This window comes from Centruroides sculpturatus, unplaced genomic scaffold (assembly GCF_000671375.1).
Source record: "Centruroides sculpturatus isolate CEXI.00-Female unplaced genomic scaffold, Cexi_2.0 scaffold987, whole genome shotgun sequence".
Lineage (NCBI taxonomy): Eukaryota > Metazoa > Arthropoda > Arachnida > Scorpiones > Buthidae > Centruroides > Centruroides sculpturatus.
This window is the reverse complement of record NW_019385239.1, coordinates 279644-301882: the sequence shown is the minus strand read 5'-3', so window position 1 is coordinate 301882 and position 22239 is coordinate 279644. Positions and strand designations below refer to the sequence as shown.

The 22239-nt window shown below is 29.7% G+C and overlaps 1 protein-coding gene across 1 annotated transcript in view; it reads left to right on the top strand.

Moving 5' to 3' along the window:
• LOC111636581 (multiple epidermal growth factor-like domains protein 9) overlaps positions 1–16560 on the top strand; it is a 35924-nt gene extending 19364 nt beyond the window's left edge. The window contains exons 3-6 of the mRNA XM_023381857.1: positions 887–1084; positions 8436–8615; positions 13649–13867; positions 15094–16560. Of these exons, the coding sequence (XP_023237625.1) occupies positions 887–1084; positions 8436–8615; positions 13649–13867; positions 15094–15386 (890 nt within the window). The 3' untranslated portion in view covers positions 15387–16560. The remainder of the gene's footprint in view (positions 1–886; positions 1085–8435; positions 8616–13648; positions 13868–15093) is intronic.
• The last annotated feature ends 5679 nt before the right edge of the window (positions 16561–22239 follow it).

Below are 22239 nucleotides of genomic sequence, written 5' to 3'. Positions count from 1 at the left end.
TTAATGATGATTTTACTTGCTAACATTTACAATTTTTTATAAAACCCATCTGTACACTCAAAATTAAGCATTTTGCCATTTTATAATAGTTAAAAATATAAAAAGTTTTTTAATAAAATATGATAACAAATGGTGCTATTAAATGTTGTTGGAAAAGTTAAGTAACTTGTTGCTGAAGTTTTTACTAAGAATTATATTCTGATCAATAAATTGTAGATATCCCCATTTAATTAAAATATATCCAAGTAGTAGGATTATAAATATCCATAAAAATGTTGTAAACTTTTTAATGAAAGGAAGAATTATCAATAAAATATGGTCAAAATATTTATAAATATTAAAAATATATTACAGATAGGACAATAGCAGATGGGACTGTACCTCTTATTGCAGTTGTTGTCACTCTTGGTATTTTAGTATTGGTTGCATCAATTGCTACTTGTTATCGTTATTGGACAATTCGTCGAAACCGTCCACGCATACCATTTTGGAGCATAGAATTACAGGACGATAATCCTCCAAATTGCAACTATCAGCATCTAGATGTTTCAACAAATAAAATTATTGAAACACCAACAAGTTCATTGGAAGCAGGAAAATTGTATTCACCTTCATCTCCAAAGACTTATAATGCCATCAATGTTTGAAAAGTTTTAATTGTGATTGACCAAAAACAAACAAAAACAAAAACTAATACATAACTATGCATTTGTAAATGAAATGCATGAAAATTTTTTAAAATTGTGAAAAATGAATTAAACTCATATTCTAGTCTGTGCCTTTTGCTTCTGAAACCACCATGATATAAATACTCAATTATGGCACGTTTAAAATATAAAAATATCCAAAGTTATTTTAGATAATAATTTATAAAAATAAATTTTAGGAAAAGAAAGAGCTTTACAACTTCCCCCAACATCAACAGTTAAAACTGTGTCTAATTTGAATCCTGGCACCAAATATGCTGTGATATTATCATCAATTTATGAAGGTTTCAAAGAAGTTTCTGCACCAAAATTCACTGTTGGCACGAAAGAATCAGATCTACCAGCAAGAGATGATACTTACAGGATTACAGAACAAGGTACTTTAGTTAAAAATATTTTATTTCAATTGTCATAGTACTTCTGTTGTTAATATTTTCAAATAAATCAAATTTACAGAATTTTATTCTTTTTAAACTGATTTAATTTTGAAAGTAACATTTTATATATTATGTAAACTTTAAGAATGATTGAAAATATCTAGCATAACTACTTTTCTTTGTAACAATTATAAGTTTATTCATTTGAACAGCACAATGTTAAGAAAAAATGTAAAAATTCCATATAAATATTTGCAAACACTTATTTTTATTTCTTAATTTATAACATAGAAATTATGAATAACAAACTACATAAATGATATTCAGTTTTACAAATATTTAAATTTTAATAATTTGTTTATCCATCATATCAACACTACTGGTGTAAGAATTAATAAAATAACTACGAAATTACCAACAAACCAGCAATAATTCACTTCAAAAACGAACGTTTTCTACCATCTTCAACGGTCATCATCAGGTTAGATTCCAAGAGTTCGAAAAATCGAACATCGAAGTTATGCGCATGTCTGATGCAGAGCCTTAACAAAATTATTTGTGTAATTGGTTTCCTGTTTTAAAATTTCGATGTTTATATAAAAAAATAGAGACATATATGATGCGCCTCCATTATACGTCATAACACGCCCTCCACACCGTCGCCAATGAGTCTGTTTCCTTGAAATTGATGGCTATTCCCTTTCTGAACGCTTTAAAAATTTCTAGCTGTTCTAGATATTTCAGGCTGACCTGGTGTTCACACCGTTGTATTAAATGTGCATTATCAAAGTCCACTGTGATGTCATCATCAAGCGTGAAAGAAGCCAATGCTGTAGTGGAAAGGCATTTTTGAATTGAGTATTTGTGTTCCTTGATCCTTGCTTTAAGGCAGCATGCAGTAGCACCAATATATTCACCTGGATGATTCACACTATGATCGTAAATAGGGATAGAATGTATTCCCGGAATACAATTCCTATCAAAACAGTCCTTATCATTTTGTAAACATGAGAAAATGGTCGGCGATCTTCTGTAAGCGATAGTTTTACTTGCATGTTTAATACAACGGTGTGAGCACCAGGCCAGCCTGAAATATCTAGAACAGCTGGAAATTTTTAAAGCGTTCAGAAAGGGAACAGCCATCAATTTCAAGGAAACAGACTCATTGGCGACAGCGTGGAGGGTGTGTTATGACGTATAATGGAGGCGCATCGTACATGTCTCTATTTTTTTATATAAACATTGGAATTTTAAAACAGGAAACCAATTACACGAATAATTTTGTTAAGGCTCTGCATCGGACATGCGCATAACTTCGATGTTCAATTTTTCGAACTCTTGGAATCTAACCTGATGATGATCGTTGAAGACGGTAGAAAATGTTCATTTTTGAAGTGAATTATTGCTGGTTTGTTGGTAATTTTGTAGTTATTTTATTAATTTGTTTATCATTCATAACATTTAAAAATTTAGTAAAATACTGCTCAGTTCATTCTGAGTGTAATAGAAATGTTATGAGAAAGTTAAATATTCAAACAGCTTCTTATATATTTGTTTTATTCTACATATTTTTTTGTAAAATTAATCTTTGTGTATCAAATTTTTAAAATAAGTTTTCTGTATTTAAATATTCTTTAATCACAAATGAATGATAAACATCTGTTTTTGATAAATGACTTACTTATAAAGTTCATAGAAAGTATAATAATTTAATATATAATTATCTACAGAAATAGTTAATCATAATTATTAATGTTTAGCTACTTTTATAGATAATTGCATTATAATTATTTTCATCACATTTTATAATTTTTCTTTTTATGAAAAATGAGAGATGCTTGTTGATTTTTAAATTACATTACATTCTGTTAAAAAAAAAAAACACATATTTAAATGTATTTAATATTAAAAATAAAATTTTGCCACTAACGCCTGTATTTTCAATTTTTAGTGTGAGTCATAAACACACTATAACAAACACAATAAGCAGTGATTATCTCCATCAATCACTGTTTCAATTATCATGATTTTACACTATTTAATTAATAAATTTTATTCTTTAAAATAAATGTTTTATTGTACATAAAATTAATGATGTTATTGATATTATTATTTATTCATAAGTGTTTTCAAACTTATGATCTTCATCACTGATACAAAACTTTGAAACTTTTTCAAAAATTTATTGTTTTTATGAAAAGTTTATTTCATTTGTTTACAATTTTAGACTGTGGCCAAAAAATTAGAGACACCCCTTATTTGAAAGTAAATCAGTCCAACAGTGATGTAACAATGCAGAGTTGCTTATATAAGGTATGCTTAGCTTTGGACAACATAGTTATCATGGAAGTTAATGTCAAAAAGAGTAAGATGAAAGATTTAAGTGACTTTGAATGAAGGATGATCATCAGTGCAAGAAGAGCTGCTGTCAGCATCTCTGAAACAATGACTCTTTTAGGATTTTCTCACCCAGTATCCCAGGTGTTTAGAGAGTGGCAGTTGAAAAAAAAAACTTCAAGCAATAAGGACAATTCTGGTCAAAAAAGGCTGATGAACGTGAGAGGTGAAAGGTGATTAACACGCATAGTCTGCAGCAACAGAAGGGCAACAATACGACAAATTACAGCTGAATTCAACGCAGGTGCATCACAAAGCATATCCCAACACACAACAAAACACACTTTGCAAAAGGATGGGCTTTAGCAGCATGAATCAAGAATGCCTTTGGTATCACAGAAAAATAGGAAAAGCTGCATGTTGTGGGCCAGGAATGATGAACTTCGTCACTTGAGGACTGGAAAAAATAGCCTTGTCCAATGAATCTCGTTTCCTACTATATCATACAGATGGCAGGATCAGAATATGGCACAAACAGCATGAATTCATGGACCCCTCCTGCCAAATGACACCTCTTCAGGCTGGTGGCAGTGGAATTATGGTGTGGGGAATGTTTCCTAGAGTACACTAGGTCTCTTAATATTTGTGGACACATCTCTGAATATAACAGCTTACCTCAACATCAATGCCGATCACGTACACTAGTTTATGGCTGTAATATTCCCTGATGGAGATGGTCACTTTCAGCAGGACAATGCACATTGTCACCATACTCAATTGGTCTCAAATTGGTTTGAGGAATGTCAGTCATAGTTTAATCTGCTGCCATGGCCAGCTCAGTCCCCTGACCTCAGTCCTACAGAGAATTTGTGGGGCAAAGTCAAAAGATCATTTCAAAGCTTGGAAATGCCACCATCCAATCTGACCCAACTTAGAGCTACCATTATGTTAATATGGGCCAACATTCCTCAGCAATGGTATCAGCAGCTTGTTGAGTCCATACCAAGAAGAATATCGGCTGTGATGAGAGCTAAAGGTGGACCAACTCATTATTAGAGGATGTCTCTAATTTTTGAGCCACTTAGAGTATAAATGTGATATTTGAAGTTTGATACAATATTGTTAATTTTGCTGATTACAATTCTATCTCTGCTTTTACTTTCTGCCTGTGGGTACAAACAGGTCTTTTTAAGCAGCCTTTAATCATTGTGGATTTGGACAAGCTCTCAATGAGATGTTGAATAATGAAGTACAAGGCCTAACATTTCTAGACTAGACTATCTATGAAAAATTTTCGAGGATCTGGATTTAAACATGAGCTATTTAGAAGGGAAGATATGCATCTTAACCACTGGCCATCATTTATATAATTTTATTTAATTGTACTAATGAGAAAAATTAGAGCAAAATAAAAAAACAAAGAAATAATACTACATTAATTAAAGCTATGTTTGAATATACTTAAAACTTTTCTACTGTTAATATATGTTTACAACTGTAAGCTAACATATTAACAGTAGAAAAGTTATAAGTACAGGTAGCCCTCGGTTTACGCTAGCTCAATTTATGCCGATTCACAATAACACTGCTGAGCAATTCACCATTTTGCGGTGTAATTCTCCGATTTTCCCTATGCTAGACTGATTTTCATTTCAGTGTTGACATATTTACCGAGCTGCGACATTGCACATTCATTAAAACAAAGATTTTTATTGAATATACAGCTCTCCCTTGATAGTCCGACGTTTTTTAATCCGACATGCTCAGTAGTCTGACACACCTCCTGTCAAGGTACCCATCCCCGTTACGTGTTTGCTTGCACAGAAGCATGTTGCAACGTGAATCTCCCCATCCAATTCTTACACGATGACATACATTTTGTGTGTTTTCTGTGAGCAGTTCTGTTCGAACAGTTGGAGTAGGGAATATTGTAAGCTACTGCTAGCAAAACAATGCAAAATATGTAATTATTTTCGGTAATCCAACACCCCTTTGGTCCCATACCTGTCGGACTATTAAGGAAGAGTTGTATTTGTTTTTTCTGTTTAATATTATTGGGTATGTATACATTTGTATTAAATTAATATTAAAATACTAAACGTTTAGGTACCCACGAGTCAAGTTATTAAACTTAATATTCCAATAAATGGCATCAGAATCCATAGCGCCAATGAATGTATCTTGTATCAGTTCGTTCAGGAAAACACTTTACAATGCAATAGCACTTCCGGCAATCACAAACTATCGTTAGTGAGACAAATCTACTTCTCATTGGCCAGATGATACTTTTTTATTAGCCAGACAATATCTATCTCTCCTTAGCCACCTTGAATTTTCCTGCTCAAACTGACCTTATATATGTGCTACGGTCGACCAATCAGTGTCTCCGCTCGTCTGTGGCTCTACATCGGGTTAACGTATCCTTTCAACTATGGAAAGTTTGACGGATGAACTTTGTGAGTTAGACAATGATTGGGAACGAAGTGCAAATGTAAAAAGGAGCATTATATTTGACCATATTCTGAAATTCTCAATGAAAGAAAACAAAAATGTAAGAGATCCAAAACTAAAATTTTTTAAATAAAAACATTTCACTTTATTTTATGGTCAAATACATTTTAAAAATTAAATTTATTTGTATTTTGTATTATATTGTATTAATAAACAAAATTATTTGCTTATTTTTCACTTATGTAGAAACTAACCCTATACCTCACTGTAAATGTGGGTTTATTTTACGCCAAATTGATTTACACTGGCTTTTGTAGGAACGGAACTGCGGTGTAAACCAAGGGCTACCTGTATAAAAAATTGATTATAGTCATTATTTATTTACTTACTGATTTTAATTAGAACAATATATAGTAATATATGAGGAGGGCATTCAGAAAGCTCCCAGAAAATGTAATAAAAAAACAGCAAATTGAATTTAGCACTTTAGTTTTCAACATGTATTTCATTTAAGTTAAAGCATCTTTCCATATGGTATCATCAACCTCCTAAGAGAAAAAGATAATGTACACCAGTCTGTTGGAGTTACGTAAAAAATTAATTTTGCAAATACAGTCGACCCCCGTATAACACTGTAGGAATGTTCCGTTCTTTATGAAATTGATATCCTACAAGTCCTTAAATACATGAGCCAATCACAGCCTGGCACATATGCAGTTTACAGACTATGGCTGTTTGAAAGGTTTTCTTCCATAAAATTAATCGATTCTAGACTAATTTGACTCAACATTTCCAAAATACGTATAATTTTTTGGTAATAATCCATATAAACTATGCTATAAACAAAAAATTGTAGGATTACTTACAGAGTGTGCACCATTCGACGATGTCATTGCTTAAGCTTGTTTTTGTCGTGGAATGGCGCATCGAACAGCGGGCGCATGTTTCCTGATAAATTATTTTTCTGCGAAAAATTTGCTGAACTTTGGAGACATCATTAATATAAATATAATTTTTATGGATGTTAAATAATAAATGGATTTAAGTAGGTCCGCTGCTTGTTTAAACTCAACGGTTTGTGCAATATTTGCTATTGGTCTAGATTCGACCAATCCTGTCGTGACACGAGTCGGTGATGACGTTTTACCATTATATAGGAGTCTCTTTTAGCATGTTTATATGAATACGGTCACAATTTTTTTGACGTTATATACGAATCCGAATTATATGAAAGTACAGTAGACCCCCTGTTTTATAGGGGGGTCTACTGTACTTTTGACAGTATATAACTGTCTTCTTCAGGCAGAATTCAAGAAAACTTGTCACTTAAAGGTTTTTGTGGCTCTATTATATTCAAGAAAATTTTATGAAATTGAAATGTTTTGTTCTTTGTGAATAATTCTGCCTGAAAAGGGCAGTTATATACTGTTGAAAGTACTTGCAAAATAAATCTGGACTATAGGGAAGGTGTGGTAAAATTTCCCATTGGTATTCATTACATACTGTCCTGGCAGATCTTGCAGAATGAACCAGTGCATTATCATGATGGAACAAGATATGAAGATGAATTTTCCAGGTTGTTTTTCTTTTAAAGTTGCATACAGTTTCCTTAATTTAAAACTGTTTCAAAATAGCTTGTAATTATTGTTCTTCAATCTTCAAGAAAATCTATGAGCAACATACAGTCAGAATCCCAGAAAATTGTGTCCATTACCTTCATATCCAATCTTATGGCTTTAGCCTTTATGAAAGCATTTGATAACCATTGCTTTAAATGTTGCTTGCTCTTGAAATCAAACTGGTAGATCCAAGTTTATCACCTGTAACAATCCTGTTTAGAAAAACTTCAGAATTAACATCAAATTTGTTTAAAAATTAAAGTAATTAGTCAATGCACAATGTCAGCTGATCTTCACGTGTCAACTTAGCACCAATTGCAGTAAAAGCTTGCTTAGATTTAGCTTATCTTTTAAAGTGCTCTCTGCTGATCCAATGGGTGAATGTTTAAAGTCTGAGCTATCATTTGCACTGTTTTTACTATTGTTTCCAAAGCATGGATATTTTCTTCAGAAAGTGAAGTTGACAATCTTCCACTGGCAACTGTCATCTTTGATGTTCTGTGGATCCTCGCCAAAATGATTTATCCATTCGTAAAGAGTGATTTTCTTTGGTGCATTTTTTCTATAAAATCTGTGATAGCTGTAATAATATCAGGTTTTATTCATCCCAATTTAACTATGAATTTAATGTTAGCACTCCAAATTTAACTGAATCCAATTTTTGCAGATGCAAGGCTAATTTCAAACTGATATAACACCATGCATAAGTCTTGTGCAGTGCTGTTGCGAATTCCTGATAAAACAAGTCTCAACAAATTTATGTTCACATCAATTAATTATAAATATAGCATTTTGTTTATGAATAATTACAATTTTCTGGAAACTTTTTGAATGCCACTTGTATTGTTCTAATTAAAACTGATTATAAATTGAGTTAACATTTTTTAAACATACAATTTATTTTAATATATTTCAAAATATATAAATGTCTCATTTTATTTTAGATTGCAACTGTAGTGAGGTTGGAACATTGGATTGTAAAAGAATTACAAATTCTTGTAATTGTCATGTTGGTTATACTGGTCGGTTCTGTGAAAAATGTTCACAAGGATATTATCTAATGGCTAAGGAATGCAGAGCATGTCCGTGTACAAAATATACTTCTACTGGAAATTGCACTTTAGGTATTTATGTTATTAAAACAAATCTTTTAATTGAAATTAAAAGTTATTTCATTTTACAGTACTTATTTATCAATTAAACATGAGATTGCATTTAGAATTTGAAATCTCTCATGCAATTTGCAAAGCTAAAATTTAAAAAAATTGTAACTTGCCTAATTTGGAATATATTTTTTGGAATTAATCTTATGCAACTATTTTTTCATTATTTCTTTTGCATTGTAACAAAGTATTTTAATATAAGTAGTTTTTTTGTTTTTTTTGGTGATACATATGACTTGTATCTGAGATTTTATGTTGGGTAATGAATAAAATACATCATATGTTAATGTGATCTTGACTATATATCAAAATTTTATACCGAGTGGGCCTTTAAAAAGCATTAGAAAAATTTTGGCATTAATAATAAAAAAATTTATTATTTTGTATTTTGCAGTCAATGATAAAATTATTGTATGAATTGTATTAATGCAAGTTTCATAAACTGTTCAACATTTAAGTGTGACTCATTAACGATTGTAGAAAAAGTACAATATGATCAATTCACCAATAAGTCATATCAAAGTGAAAATTTTGAAAAGAGTATTAATTAATTAATTTAATTAAACCATAAATTTTACAGATTTATATTTTTATATTGCAGTGATAATCTTATTAATTGAATAAATTAATGCATTATAATGAAATGAAAACTGCTTTAATAAATATAAAGTATTATAAATCTTAAAAAACATTATAATTAATTTGATCTGACTTTTAGATAACCACAGTTTAAAAACATCATCTAAATCAACAATCATAATTATGAATTCATTATAATAACTATATTAAACAGTTATAGCTTAAAAATTAAAATACCAATTGAGTAATAATAATTAATTCAATGAGAAATGAAATTAATTTATATATATAATGTATTAATAATGAAAACGCTTTAAGATGCAGTCTTTTTTATTTAAACTTCTAACATTTTTAGACTACTTTATTGATCTTCCTCAGGAAAATCAAACATGATTATATAACAAACTAAACTTATTCCAGAACGTTTTTAAAAAGTGTTCTGGAATAAAATGCAGCGGTTAAAAGCAATAGGCACACAATTTTGTCAGTTATGTATATATGGTTATATAGATATTAGCAGCTATTTAGTTATGTGAGGATCCGAATCCAGACTTTCCATGTATTTACATCATTTTGTTCATAATTTCACATTGTAGCTATACTTTTGTTCAATAACTGTCAACTTTTACACCTGGGAGCTAAACATTTGTTAAGTTCTCAGGCCTAATAATGAAGCTTTCTCATCACCTTTTGACCTAATATCTCACTTTCACCAGTACAAAATTAGAACAGAACAACAAAGTGACGCAGTCGTCGCCCCGTCCTCGAAGAGATCAGTCTCAAGTTCCGTATCTTTTTCCGTGTGCGTTGTGCCTATTTTCTGGATTAACATCGACCCAAAATACTTGATTGTCTAACTGGATTAACTTCGTTGTCAAGACCTACTAGCAACTCACTAAAACTCAAGGTATTTATCGCCATGCGCAACTTATGTAAACTCTCTCTCTCTCTCTCGAGAACCGCGAAACTGTAACAGAACTCTAAAATCCAATTTAATATCTATTTTATAACAATTGTAGCACAGATCTCTAAAACTAGCCTAGTTAAAATCGATATATTTTATATCCTGTATGGCCTATAGTTACGTATTAAACCATTGTTACGTTAAAGAGTCTCTGAGTGAGTCACTTTCGGTGCGCAGTCTCTCTCTCCATCCCAAATCCATTCGCTCACACACGTGATCGTTCATGCGAGAATACAACGGTTTCTGTGTCTGTCTTGACGAAACTTGTCATTGCGATCTTCGCCGACATGATGGCGACCCTTCGGTCACGTGGTGCCAAAGTATAGGGAGGCCCTTCAGCATTGTCACAGTAAATTTATTATTAATTACCTATTCATTTTGTTCATAAGATGATTGTAATTATTAATAAGGCACAGTAGCTGTAAAAGAAGATTTTAGCAATGTTCTGGAATAAGTTTCATTTGTTATATAATAATGTTTGATTTTCCTGAGGAAGGTCAATAAAGTAGACTGAAAATGTTAGAAGTTTAAATAAAAAAGACTGTATCTTAAAGGGTTTTCATTGTTGATTGATTTAAGTGCAGATAAAGAATATATAATTTAATTTAATAAAATGATTCTTTATAGAATGAAGATGGAATTAGTCTTTTTATGTGCTTAATTTTTCAAAATAATTACTACACTATAAGCAGTAGACCAGACTATATTTGATAAGAAATTGTTTAAAACTTAAATACTTTAGTTTTTATCAGTTATATTTAATATTCTGTAATTTGCTATTGGTTTAGTAGTATCATATTAGATAGTTCTAATTTATGAGATTTTTAATTCTGAAATTTGAGATGTAGAGATTTTATTATAAACACATATGTAGTAGATATATAAAATGGTTTACTTGCAAACTTGAATATTGAAATAATGAAAATTTGTTAGATTATCCAGTATTAAACACAATATTATTTTGTAGAAAGAAATTTACTAAATGTATTGGGTATAAAAATATCCACTTTTTATAATACTTTCACTTTAGTATTTTATAATTAATTAGTAAACTTTTATAAATATAAAAATTTTACATTTAGTAAGTAATAAAAATTTTTAAAATTAGTCACTTTTAGAATAACAAATTGCAAATTATATTCTATTGATAAATTGAAACATTGTTAAAAATATTTTTTAATGTACAGATGATTCTTAATGTTAAAAAAATAACATGTATTTGTTTTGGCAAAAAATATAAACAATAGTTTCCAAACAAACAAATGCTAAATGTTTCATTTTTTTCTAACTTGAGAACAAAATCGTTTAATATTGACAATTCTGTTGAAGAAGTCAACAAAGGTTAAAAGTTATCTGTTCATATTTTGCACTCTTTCTGTTTGGTCCAGTTTTTAATTAAAATTTCTTACAGAAATTTATTGAAATTTTAATGATTCACTGGAATTTTCTTTTAAAAGATTTGATAAATTACATTTGAGTCATTGATAGCGATTTACTGTATATATACAATTTTGCTGTCATAGATCGTAAACAAATTTTCTTAAGAAAAGATATATTTATAAAAATCATTGTTTAGTGAAAGTTTACCAACTATTTATTGTATATGCTCAAAAAAGATGAGAAGAAATGTGTAATTCTGGAAACCAAATTTAATTTTTATTCAGTAACATTTTTGTTCTTTTATAAGAACATCATCAGTTGTATGTTAGAACTAATGTTCTTATAAAAGAACAAAAACATTACTGAATAAAAATTTAATTTGGTTTCCAGAATTAAGAATTTTTTTTCTTTTTAATCTTTTTGAATATGGTGTCAAATTCAAGTGATATTTTTGTGTATATTCTCAAGTTCTTTACAAATAAAAAGTTACATTTATATCATAAATACTTCAAACCAGATATTTAAAGCATAATATCTAATCTCAAAATTATACTCACTAGTGACCATATGAATATAATCATTAAACACTGTGGATGGTTCCTGGTTTGCATCTGACCAACAGGTTGGCCATGCAAAGTTTGTCGTATTTCCTTCACATGTCTAACATCAAAATAGGGGCTAGTTTCTCATAGAAAAGACCTCCCAGGAGGTGCTCTTTTGTTTGTTGCCTTATATTATCAAACAAAAGAAACTAATCTCGGAAATAAAGTATGCTCTACTTATTGTAATTACAGATATTGCTACCAGTTGTTTAATGTTATTAGAATTAGCTTAAAGCAAAGCATTTAAGTTACTAATAATAATTATTAATGTTATTAAAATTATAACATTAAGAAATAATGTCTTGCTTGCATTGCTTATGTCTTCATCTGGTGTAGTATAGTATTTTTTGATAACTTGAAGTTGAAGGGACAGAAAGTTTTAGTGTTAGTGAATTTTGAGTTATGGAAAGTTTGAAAATATCATAATATAAACAATATAGTTAGACTTAAATACATTATTTTTTTAGATAATTTTCAACAGCTAAATACTCACATTTATGCTCTTTTTTCAGTCCTATCTGATTCTGTCATTCATTGAGTCACTCAGTGGAATATCAAATTCTTCTGCAATTTCTAATATCTTTTGTTCTTACTTTCCTCCATGTCTTTATGAGGATAACTTTTCTGATATTGACAAAATCATTAGTTTTCTCTTGTTCATCATTTCTATCTACTTTGAAATGAAAATAGTCAATATACTGCTTGTATCAATACAATCAATGTATTGACTATTTTCATCCAAAATTGGTCAGTATCAATGATCAAAATGTCAACATACAATTCAAACCTTACTGTAAAAATTATACAGGATGAATATTTAGTTTCAAGTAAGGAGATATGCAATAAAAAACTCTTATTTGATTGGCCAATAACTCAGAGGTGTTTATTAATTTTAGGTTAAAATGTCATTAAAATTTGAATTTTAAGTTGTGTAGTCAGAAGCATAATTCTATACAATACCAGTCTTCAGTTTTATGATATCATCATCTATCTCTTGAAATTGCAAAAGAAAACATACAAAATTAGACATGAAATAATCTCCAAATCATAAATTTCAAATTAATGAAATGTGATCTCAAAACTACTGTGACTTTTAGAAATATCATAATGCATTGAGTCTGAGATTTAAGTTGGAACAAAAATAAAATTGAGTGAAAGAAGTTCAATTTATCAAGACTCCTATACTAGGTAGCAGTGTCAACTGTGTAGCACACAATTCACTAACATATACATTGTTTATTATTATTATTAATGTTAAATTGAAGATTTATTAAATCATTTTAACGTGTCTTTTTAATGTCAATAAAATCATGCAAGTCCCAAAGTGATTACAATAAACAGTCTGCTGTATTTAAAATATTTTTGAACAAAATTTTCTATTGATTTAGGAATTGTTGAATGTTAAACTTTAATTATTTATTTTCAATAATAATAATATTTGTAATTAAAATAAAATTATTTCAACACAGATTCACATGGTAATGTAGAGTGTAATTGTCTTCCTGGACATCGTGGTTCAGATTGCCAGCTATGCACTGCTGGATATGAATGGAAAGAAAATCATTGCATTCCGTTTAATTGTTACAGCAATACAATTTGTAAGAAAGATAAAAGTGCTCCAGGATGTGAGGAATGCACATTATTTGAAGAATCTTCTAATCATCTTCCTCCAATACCTCATAAATCTGGTAAAAAGATTTTTATATATTAATAAATAAGTAATTAGTTCAAATAATATAGGATATCTACAATTTATTGACTGACTGAATTAAGATATTTGATAAAACATAACCATAACAAGTATAGGAAAATATTTTTTTCAGCAAATACAGCAACCCAAAAAGTTGTTTTATCACAAAGCTAAAAGGATTTAAGAAATATAATAAATTTCAACAAGGAGTACTTTCAGTAGTACATACAATATTCAATCTGTAATTAATTTCAATCATAATGTATCTTGTTATTTATGAGTCTTTCTTGTTTCTCAACATATCTTGGAAGACTGAGCAGTGGGCTTCCACTGACCAATGTTTCAATTCTGCATTGTTGATAATCTTTTCACATATTCTGTCCTATATGTAACCCTATGAAATACTCTGTCATGAAATCTGTTGGAGATTGGAATAGGGACATGGCAGCCAATTCATTTACCAGGACATTCTTAGAAACAAATTTCTGGGCATTCCTAAAAATTTTTTGTTGCTGTATTCAATGAAAAGAATCTCATGTTACGTGTTCTGATTAATTTTTTACTTTTCCAGCTGTTATATATAACAGAGAGAAAATATGGTAATTGGTCAAAAAATGACCCTCCCCAAGATTTTTACATTTCTAGACTTAGAACACCTTAAAATGTCAAGATGTTTAATGTGTGTGGGAAGGGTACAATTTTGTTCATCCTCTTTGAGGCTTAATAACTCCTGTGCTTTCTGTCAAAAATTTATGAAATTTTGCAGGGAGGTTTGTTTATTAGGAGGATTGATGCTATTAAATTTTGGTAGTTAAAGTTTGAGGAGGAGATAAAGGGAGATCATGTGTTATATCTCAAGTAGGATTGGACTTAATGATGATTTTACTTGCTAACATTTACAATTTTTTATAAAACCCATCTGTACACTCAAAATTAAGCATTTTGCCATTTTATAATAGTTAAAAATATAAAAAGTTTTTTAATAAAATATGATAACAAATGGTGCTATTAAATGTTGTTGGAAAAGTTAAGTAACTTGTTGCTGAAGTTTTTACTAAGAATTATATTCTGATCAATAAATTGTAGATATCCCCATTTAATTAAAATATATCCAAGTAGTAGGATTATAAATATCCATAAAAATGTTGTAAACTTTTTAATGAAAGGAAGAATTATCAATAAAATATGGTCAAAATATTTATAAATATTAAAAATATATTACAGATAGGACAATAGCAGATGGGACTGTACCTCTTATTGCAGTTGTTGTCACTCTTGGTATTTTAGTATTGGTTGCATCAATTGCTACTTGTTATCGTTATTGGACAATTCGTCGAAACCGTCCACGCATACCATTTTGGAGCATAGAATTACAGGACGATAATCCTCCAAATTGCAACTATCAGCATCTAGATGTTTCAACAAATAAAATTATTGAAACACCAACAAGTTCATTGGAAGCAGGAAAATTGTATTCACCTTCATCTCCAAAGACTTATAATGCCATCAATGTTTGAAAAGTTTTAATTGTGATTGACCAAAAACAAACAAAAACAAAAACTAATACATAACTATGCATTTGTAAATGAAATGCATGAAAATTTTTTAAAATTGTGAAAAATGAATTAAACTCATATTCTAGTCTGTGCCTTTTGCTTCTGAAACCACCATGATATAAATACTCAATTATGGCACATTTAAAATATAAAAATATCCATAAAAATGGAATATTTAATAACTTGAAAAGTATTTTATATATGTATACAAAACTTCATTTTTTTTAATTTTAAAATCATAATTTACAAAATTTACAAGTAAAAATAAATGATTGAATATTTTTAATTCCTGAAAATATGCAAATCATACTTTATCACTCATTAATAATAGTCATTAGCTCAGGTGTCATAATTAAAAAAATATGTAAATTAAAGTGAACTTTTTATGTAAAATTCAAGTGTTTTATTTAATGTAGGCACATTGTATTATAAATATTGCATGATAAATGTTGTGAAGTACAGTGAATCTTGATGTATTGTGATCTGTTATACAAATATATATATAAAGTGCCATTTATTTGTTATATACATTCTTATTATGTACTTGCAGTTTTTTGCAATGTTCATTATTAATGTATTATATTTGAATACCATCATCTTAATATTTATAACATGTGACAAATCAACAATTTAGTCAAATTGCAAAATGCATAACATATCAATTATACGAAAGTTATAAGTGATAACTTTAACTCAAAGAATTATTGAGGATATTCAAAAATATATTTAAAGTTTTAATATAAGATGCTCAAATTTTATAGAAAAAAATAAAACAAAATAAATCTGATTGTATAAGCAAAGTAAAATGCAGTTGCTCATTTTATATTCTAAATTTATCTTAAAAATAAATAAGTCACAGGAATTTTACCATTTTCCACAGCAAATTTTGCCATATTTTCGTAGCATTTGATACAGGACACAAAACAATGTTTTTTAATAAGTCATTGTTTCCTCAAAATGTTCCAGCAACTAAATCAATGACATTTGTATTAAATGACTTCCATAAGTAATAGATAAAATACAGTAGTAAAGGTAGTATTTATAAAATATATATATAAGCTAATATAATTTATTGTAAAATGTTGAAATGTAAATTAATAATAGATACTATGCACAATTGCATATCAATGAAAATAAAGTTTGATTTCCTTTTAAGCTTGTTGTATTAAATCAATTACTAAAAAAATTCACAATGTTTTGTCTTTAAATAAGCTTGAAACAAAATCCACAAATTTCAATTTCTCAATTTTCCAACATGTAGATTAATGTATAATTATATTTAGACATACTCAATATTTCTGTTGTAGATTAAAAATAGGGTCATTTCATATAAGAGATTATCCTTAAAGAGTGAAGAGAAAGAAAAACAAATTACAAATTTTAGGTTATTAATAATTGATTGGATAGACTATTAAAGAGTAAGGACACACTTAGCACAATGAGGAATTTGGACTCTCTTTTCAAGGATAGTTTTTGTCAAAAACTAAACTTGAAACTATTAAACTTGCTGTGAATCAAAGTCTGCCATATGGTTGTAAAAGACTAGCTAGGCCATGAGCCAAAAATACAATCCAGTATAATTTTGAAGCCATAATTAAAATTTAACATACCGTATTTACTCGCATATAAGACGAAGTTTTTATCCATTTTTCACTGCTTCAAAAACCTAGATCGTCCTATATGCACAAGTGAAGGATTCATTTCATTTTTGTAAATGGTATTCGCATTTTTTTCTGGATTCTCACCTTTTGGTGTCTAAAAACAAAAGTATTTTATCTGGGTCGTTTGAATCGTTCTTGTGTATTGTCAGGAGTAAAGATGAATAGCAATAGGAAAAGCAAAGCTTTTGAATTGAATTTCAGAATTACATGAGAGTCTGATATAAGTTTTAATTCATTCCCACATAAAAACAGATGATTATTTGGAAATCAGAATTCAGAGAAACTCATAAGTGTAATCGATGAAGAGTGAATTCAACTGTTAAGAATTGGCAAAAAAAAGGTTCACGATTGTCTGGCTTTATGTGAACAAATTATGTTGTTGATTTTACAAGATTTTTCCATAAAGTGTAAAATGCCAGTAATTTTTGCGGGATAATGTGTGCATTTACATGCATTTGATAATGTTTTATTTGTGATTAAACAAAATAAAATCAGAATTGTGTTAATGTATCTAATTTTCTTTATTTTGATCTTTAAAGTCACACCTCGTCTTATATTTGAGTAAATACGGTATCTTGTATTATTCTTGCATTCTGTTTTTTTTTTCTTTGAGCAAATGTTAGTATTTAAAAGCATATTAATACCTAAAAATACATTGTTAGTGATATCTTTTAAATCAATTGTATTTGATGTTAGCAGCCAGATGGCTGGCAGTTAAGATGTCAGTTTACTACTATAGAAGAAAGACCCAGGATTGAGTCCAGGCAAACAACAACAGTAATTTTTTGTGGGTGGTTTATCCTAGATATCCCTTTCCTACTGCTTGACTGTCTCACTGTGAGCCTGACCAAACCCATGATGGCCCTGGGAAAAAGCACAATGCCCACAGGGAGGAAAGAGTAAAAAATATGGAACAATTTTTTTATTCATTTTCCAAAAAGATTCATAGCAAATAAAAAATTTTTTATAGAAACATTATATTTAAATGTATTTAATCCATTCAATAAGGATGGGAAAATAATTTTTGTTATACAGGGTGTATTTTTTATCTTGAGACAATGAAATATCTTAATTGGATCTCATTATTTTGGAAAAAGGTATAGAAAAAAGTTGTAGGGTGTCCAGGGGAAATCAAATGGTGACCTCAGACTTGACCTTCGATGTCATTTGGAGGTGAAGTCTTTTTTTTAATGGGAACACATATTTTTGACCCCGGAAATAGAAAGAGCAGGAAATTTTACATTCAGATATACCCTTGATCTTAAGTCTAGGTCAAAGGTCAGTATTATTTTAAGGTTAAAATTAAAAGCTTTTACTAATGGGAGACCATATTTTTTATTACTGGAATAGACAGGGAGATAAAATTTACATTTTTTCACAACCTTATTACTTTCACCTTTAAAGGCATTCACTACTTTTAGCATTACCCAGGAGTAACAATGTGGACATAGTAGTTTTCTGCATCTTTTAAGGTGCTTATTTTCAGTCACCTTGCCTTTCACTATTGGGGTGTATGTTTTCGGTGAGTCACTTTACTTCTCACCATTGCTTGAGATATTGGTTTTGGGGAAAATTTTATAACAAATGTTCAAACTGATGCTTTTCCACTTCAATGCATTTATTGAACTGCGCTTAAAATTATCGAGTTTGAGATGACCTTCAGAAGTCAAATTCGGAATACTCAAGGTCATAGCTGATTGTGAAATTTTACCTGCCTGTCTATTCCAGTAATAAAAAATATGGTTTCCCATTAGTAAAAGCTTTTAATTTTAACCTTAATATAACCTTGACCTTTGACCTAAATCGTAAGATCAAGGGTATATCTGAATGTAAAATTTCCTGCTCTTTTCATTTCCGGGGTCAAAAATGTGTGTTCCAATTGAAAAAAAAACAGAAGTGACCTCCAAACGATCTTGAAGGTCAAGGTCACGTCTGAGTTCACCAATTGATTGCCCCCTTGACACCCTACATTTTTTCTATACCTTTTTCCAAAATAATGAGATCCAATTAAGATATTTCATTGTCTCAAGATAAAAAAAATACACCCTGTATATATTTAAGAAATATGAATAAAAGTAAAGGCTATATTCTGAATATTTATTTTAAAACTTTTAATATTTTAATTTAGATGGAACATTTAAGTGAACACTCACATAATTTAAAAATTTATGTATTTAAACATATATTTGGAATTTAAATAAATATTGGATTGTAAATCATAAAATTTAAACTTTCTAGTTCTTAATTTCGGCAAAATTTTCTGGATCAATGGATAAAATGCATGCAAACGTTAATAAAAATCTATGATATCAACTGTAATAACACCTTTATTTGAACTGTTTTTAATTATATATTTGCTTTTTTATAATTTATGACTCAATATTGTATCTTTCTAAATGTTGAACGATAGTTCACACATACAAATTCTTCAAATTCTGATATAATATAATCACCATTTCATTTAGATACTCGTGACGTCGCATGCCTCGCAGAAAATGCTACAACGTAAATGACCACATAATCCATAGCTTCGAAATAGTGGTTGAAAGCATGATACTTTACTGGTATGCAGTTTAGAAGTTACCGGTACATCTCAAATATGAAAACCTATCACCGTAAATTGTAGATGTTATAAAATAAGTAAAAAATATTACTGAGAGGAACTTCATGTTTGCAAGAGACAATGCCAATCGAGGGCAATTTTGTTTTGGTCACATTACTTCATTTATTGTCTTTATTAAATAATAATTAAATATATAATAATAATAATACTAAATGTTAAATAAAGTCAGAAAAAATTAAATAGAAAACGAGCAATTATTTATAGTGACATTGTTACTAGGGTTTCTCAAACGGGATTCTGGAATCCCGGTTGTTTTTTTAACCCGGAAATTTTTCTTATCCCGAGAAATCCCACAAATTTCTTAAAAGTTCACTTTTTTCTTATTTTGTGTTAAGATTGAGGATATTTTGCAAATAGAAAGCATAATTAACCAGTGGCGTGCCGTCGGAAAACTTTGAAAATGTTAACAACGGGTTCGGCCGAACCTTTGTGAACCCCCTGAATATCACCACTGCATCCACCCTAGGTCCTAGGCTTCCACCAGCTAAACCGGGTGAGGTTGGTGTTCTGTAAAGCGCATGCGCAAATCTGGCTGTTTGGAAGTTGACAATACAGCGCTTCCACTTTGCCACTAATATTCGAATACACAATAGCAATCTTATCTTTTTTTTCCCGTGTAGTATATTTTTGCGGGATAATGTGTGCATTTACATGCATTTGATAATGTTTTATTTGTGATTAAACAAAATAAAATCAGAATTGTGTTAATGTATCTAATTTTCTTTATTTTGATCTTTAAAGTCACACCTCGTCTTATATTTGAGTAAATACGGTATCTTGTATTATTCTTGCATTCTGTTTTTTTTTTCTTTGAGCAAATGTTAGTATTTAAAAGCATATTAATACCTAAAAATACATTGTTAGTGATATCTTTTAAATCAATTGTATTTGATGTTAGCAGCCAGATGGCTGGCAGTTAAGATGTCAGTTTACTACTATAGAAGAAAGACCCAGGATTGAGTCCAGGCAAACAACAACAGTAATTTTTTGTGGGTGGTTTATCCTAGATATCCCTTTCCTACTGCTTGACTGTCTCACTGTGAGCCTGACCAAACCCATGATGGCCCTGGGAAAAAGCACAATGCCCACAGGGAGGAAAGAGTAAAAAAGATATGGAACAATTTTTTTATTCATTTTCCAAAAAGATTCATAGCAAATAAAAAATTTTTTATAGAAACATTATATTTAAATGTATTTAATCCATTCAATAAGGATGGGAAAATAATTTTTGTTATACAGGGTGTATTTTTTATCTTGAGACAATGAAATATCTTAATTGGATCTCATTATTTTGGAAAAAGGTATAGAAAAAAGTTGTAGGGTGTCCAGGGGAAATCAAATGGTGACCTCAGACTTGACCTTCGATGTCATTTGGAGGTGAAGTCTTTTTTTTAATGGGAACACATATTTTTGACCCCGGAAATAGAAAGAGCAGGAAATTTTACATTCAGATATACCCTNTTAGAGGGACGTAGTGAGATAGCGGAGACAGCAGACAAATCAGCCAAAAGTAGCGACTTTTGAAATTTTGTTTATTTATTTTTTGAGAAATTTAAATTTATGTTTATAGTTTTCAAATTTATAGATATTTCTCTACTTTATAGAGCTCTCTGGCGACGACTAATATTATTACGATATATAAAACTGTATTTCTAGATTTTTCTACAGTGTGCAGAGCTAGAAATCTGTAAAGATAACATTTTGTAATAAAAATAAATCTGCCCGGGGATTTTTTTAATTGCTAAATAGATAACGTGGTAACTCTCGAATAAAATCTTAGTCTCGAGGTTGTAAAAGGCGTGCAGAAATTCTGACATAACTTTTTGCTTTATATTAGTACCCATATGTGTTGTATACCTCAACGGCGGTAAGCGAACTATGCGGCCTCGAAGGGCCTCGAAGGGGCCCCCGAGGTCTTTAATATGATACTGGAAAAAGGCTAATTTTTGCTTTCTCTATGGCTCTTCTTTATAATACATGAGTGTTGCTGATTTAAAAAAAATCAGCTGCAGATCTCGCTGTTAAATATAGCAAAGATTTAAAAAAGTACGAATTCACAAGTGAAATTGAAAGTTTTAAGTTTGAAGTAACGACTCTTATACAAAATATAGAAACTGCGTTTTCGCTTAATATTCTACAGGCTCTTCGTGATTTTGGTTTAGTTGAGTCTTACCCAAATATCAATGTCGTTCTTCGAATATTTCTAACTCTTCCCGTTTCTATTGCTTCGTGCGAGAGAAGTTTTAGCAAGTTAAAATTAATAAAAAATTTATTAAGATTAAATATCGGGCAAGAACGATTGTCCAATATTTCTATTATTTCAATAGAATACATTATCATTAAAAATACTAATTATGATCATGTAATTAATGAATTTGCTGAAATGAAAGCCAGAAAAGTTCAATTAAAATAAATCTTATTAAAAGTCTATTGTAATATATTTGTTTTATTATTTTCCCAAACCAAATAAATTAAGGGGCCTAAATTCAAATTCTTGCACAGGGCACAGGAATGGCTAGTTACGGCTCTG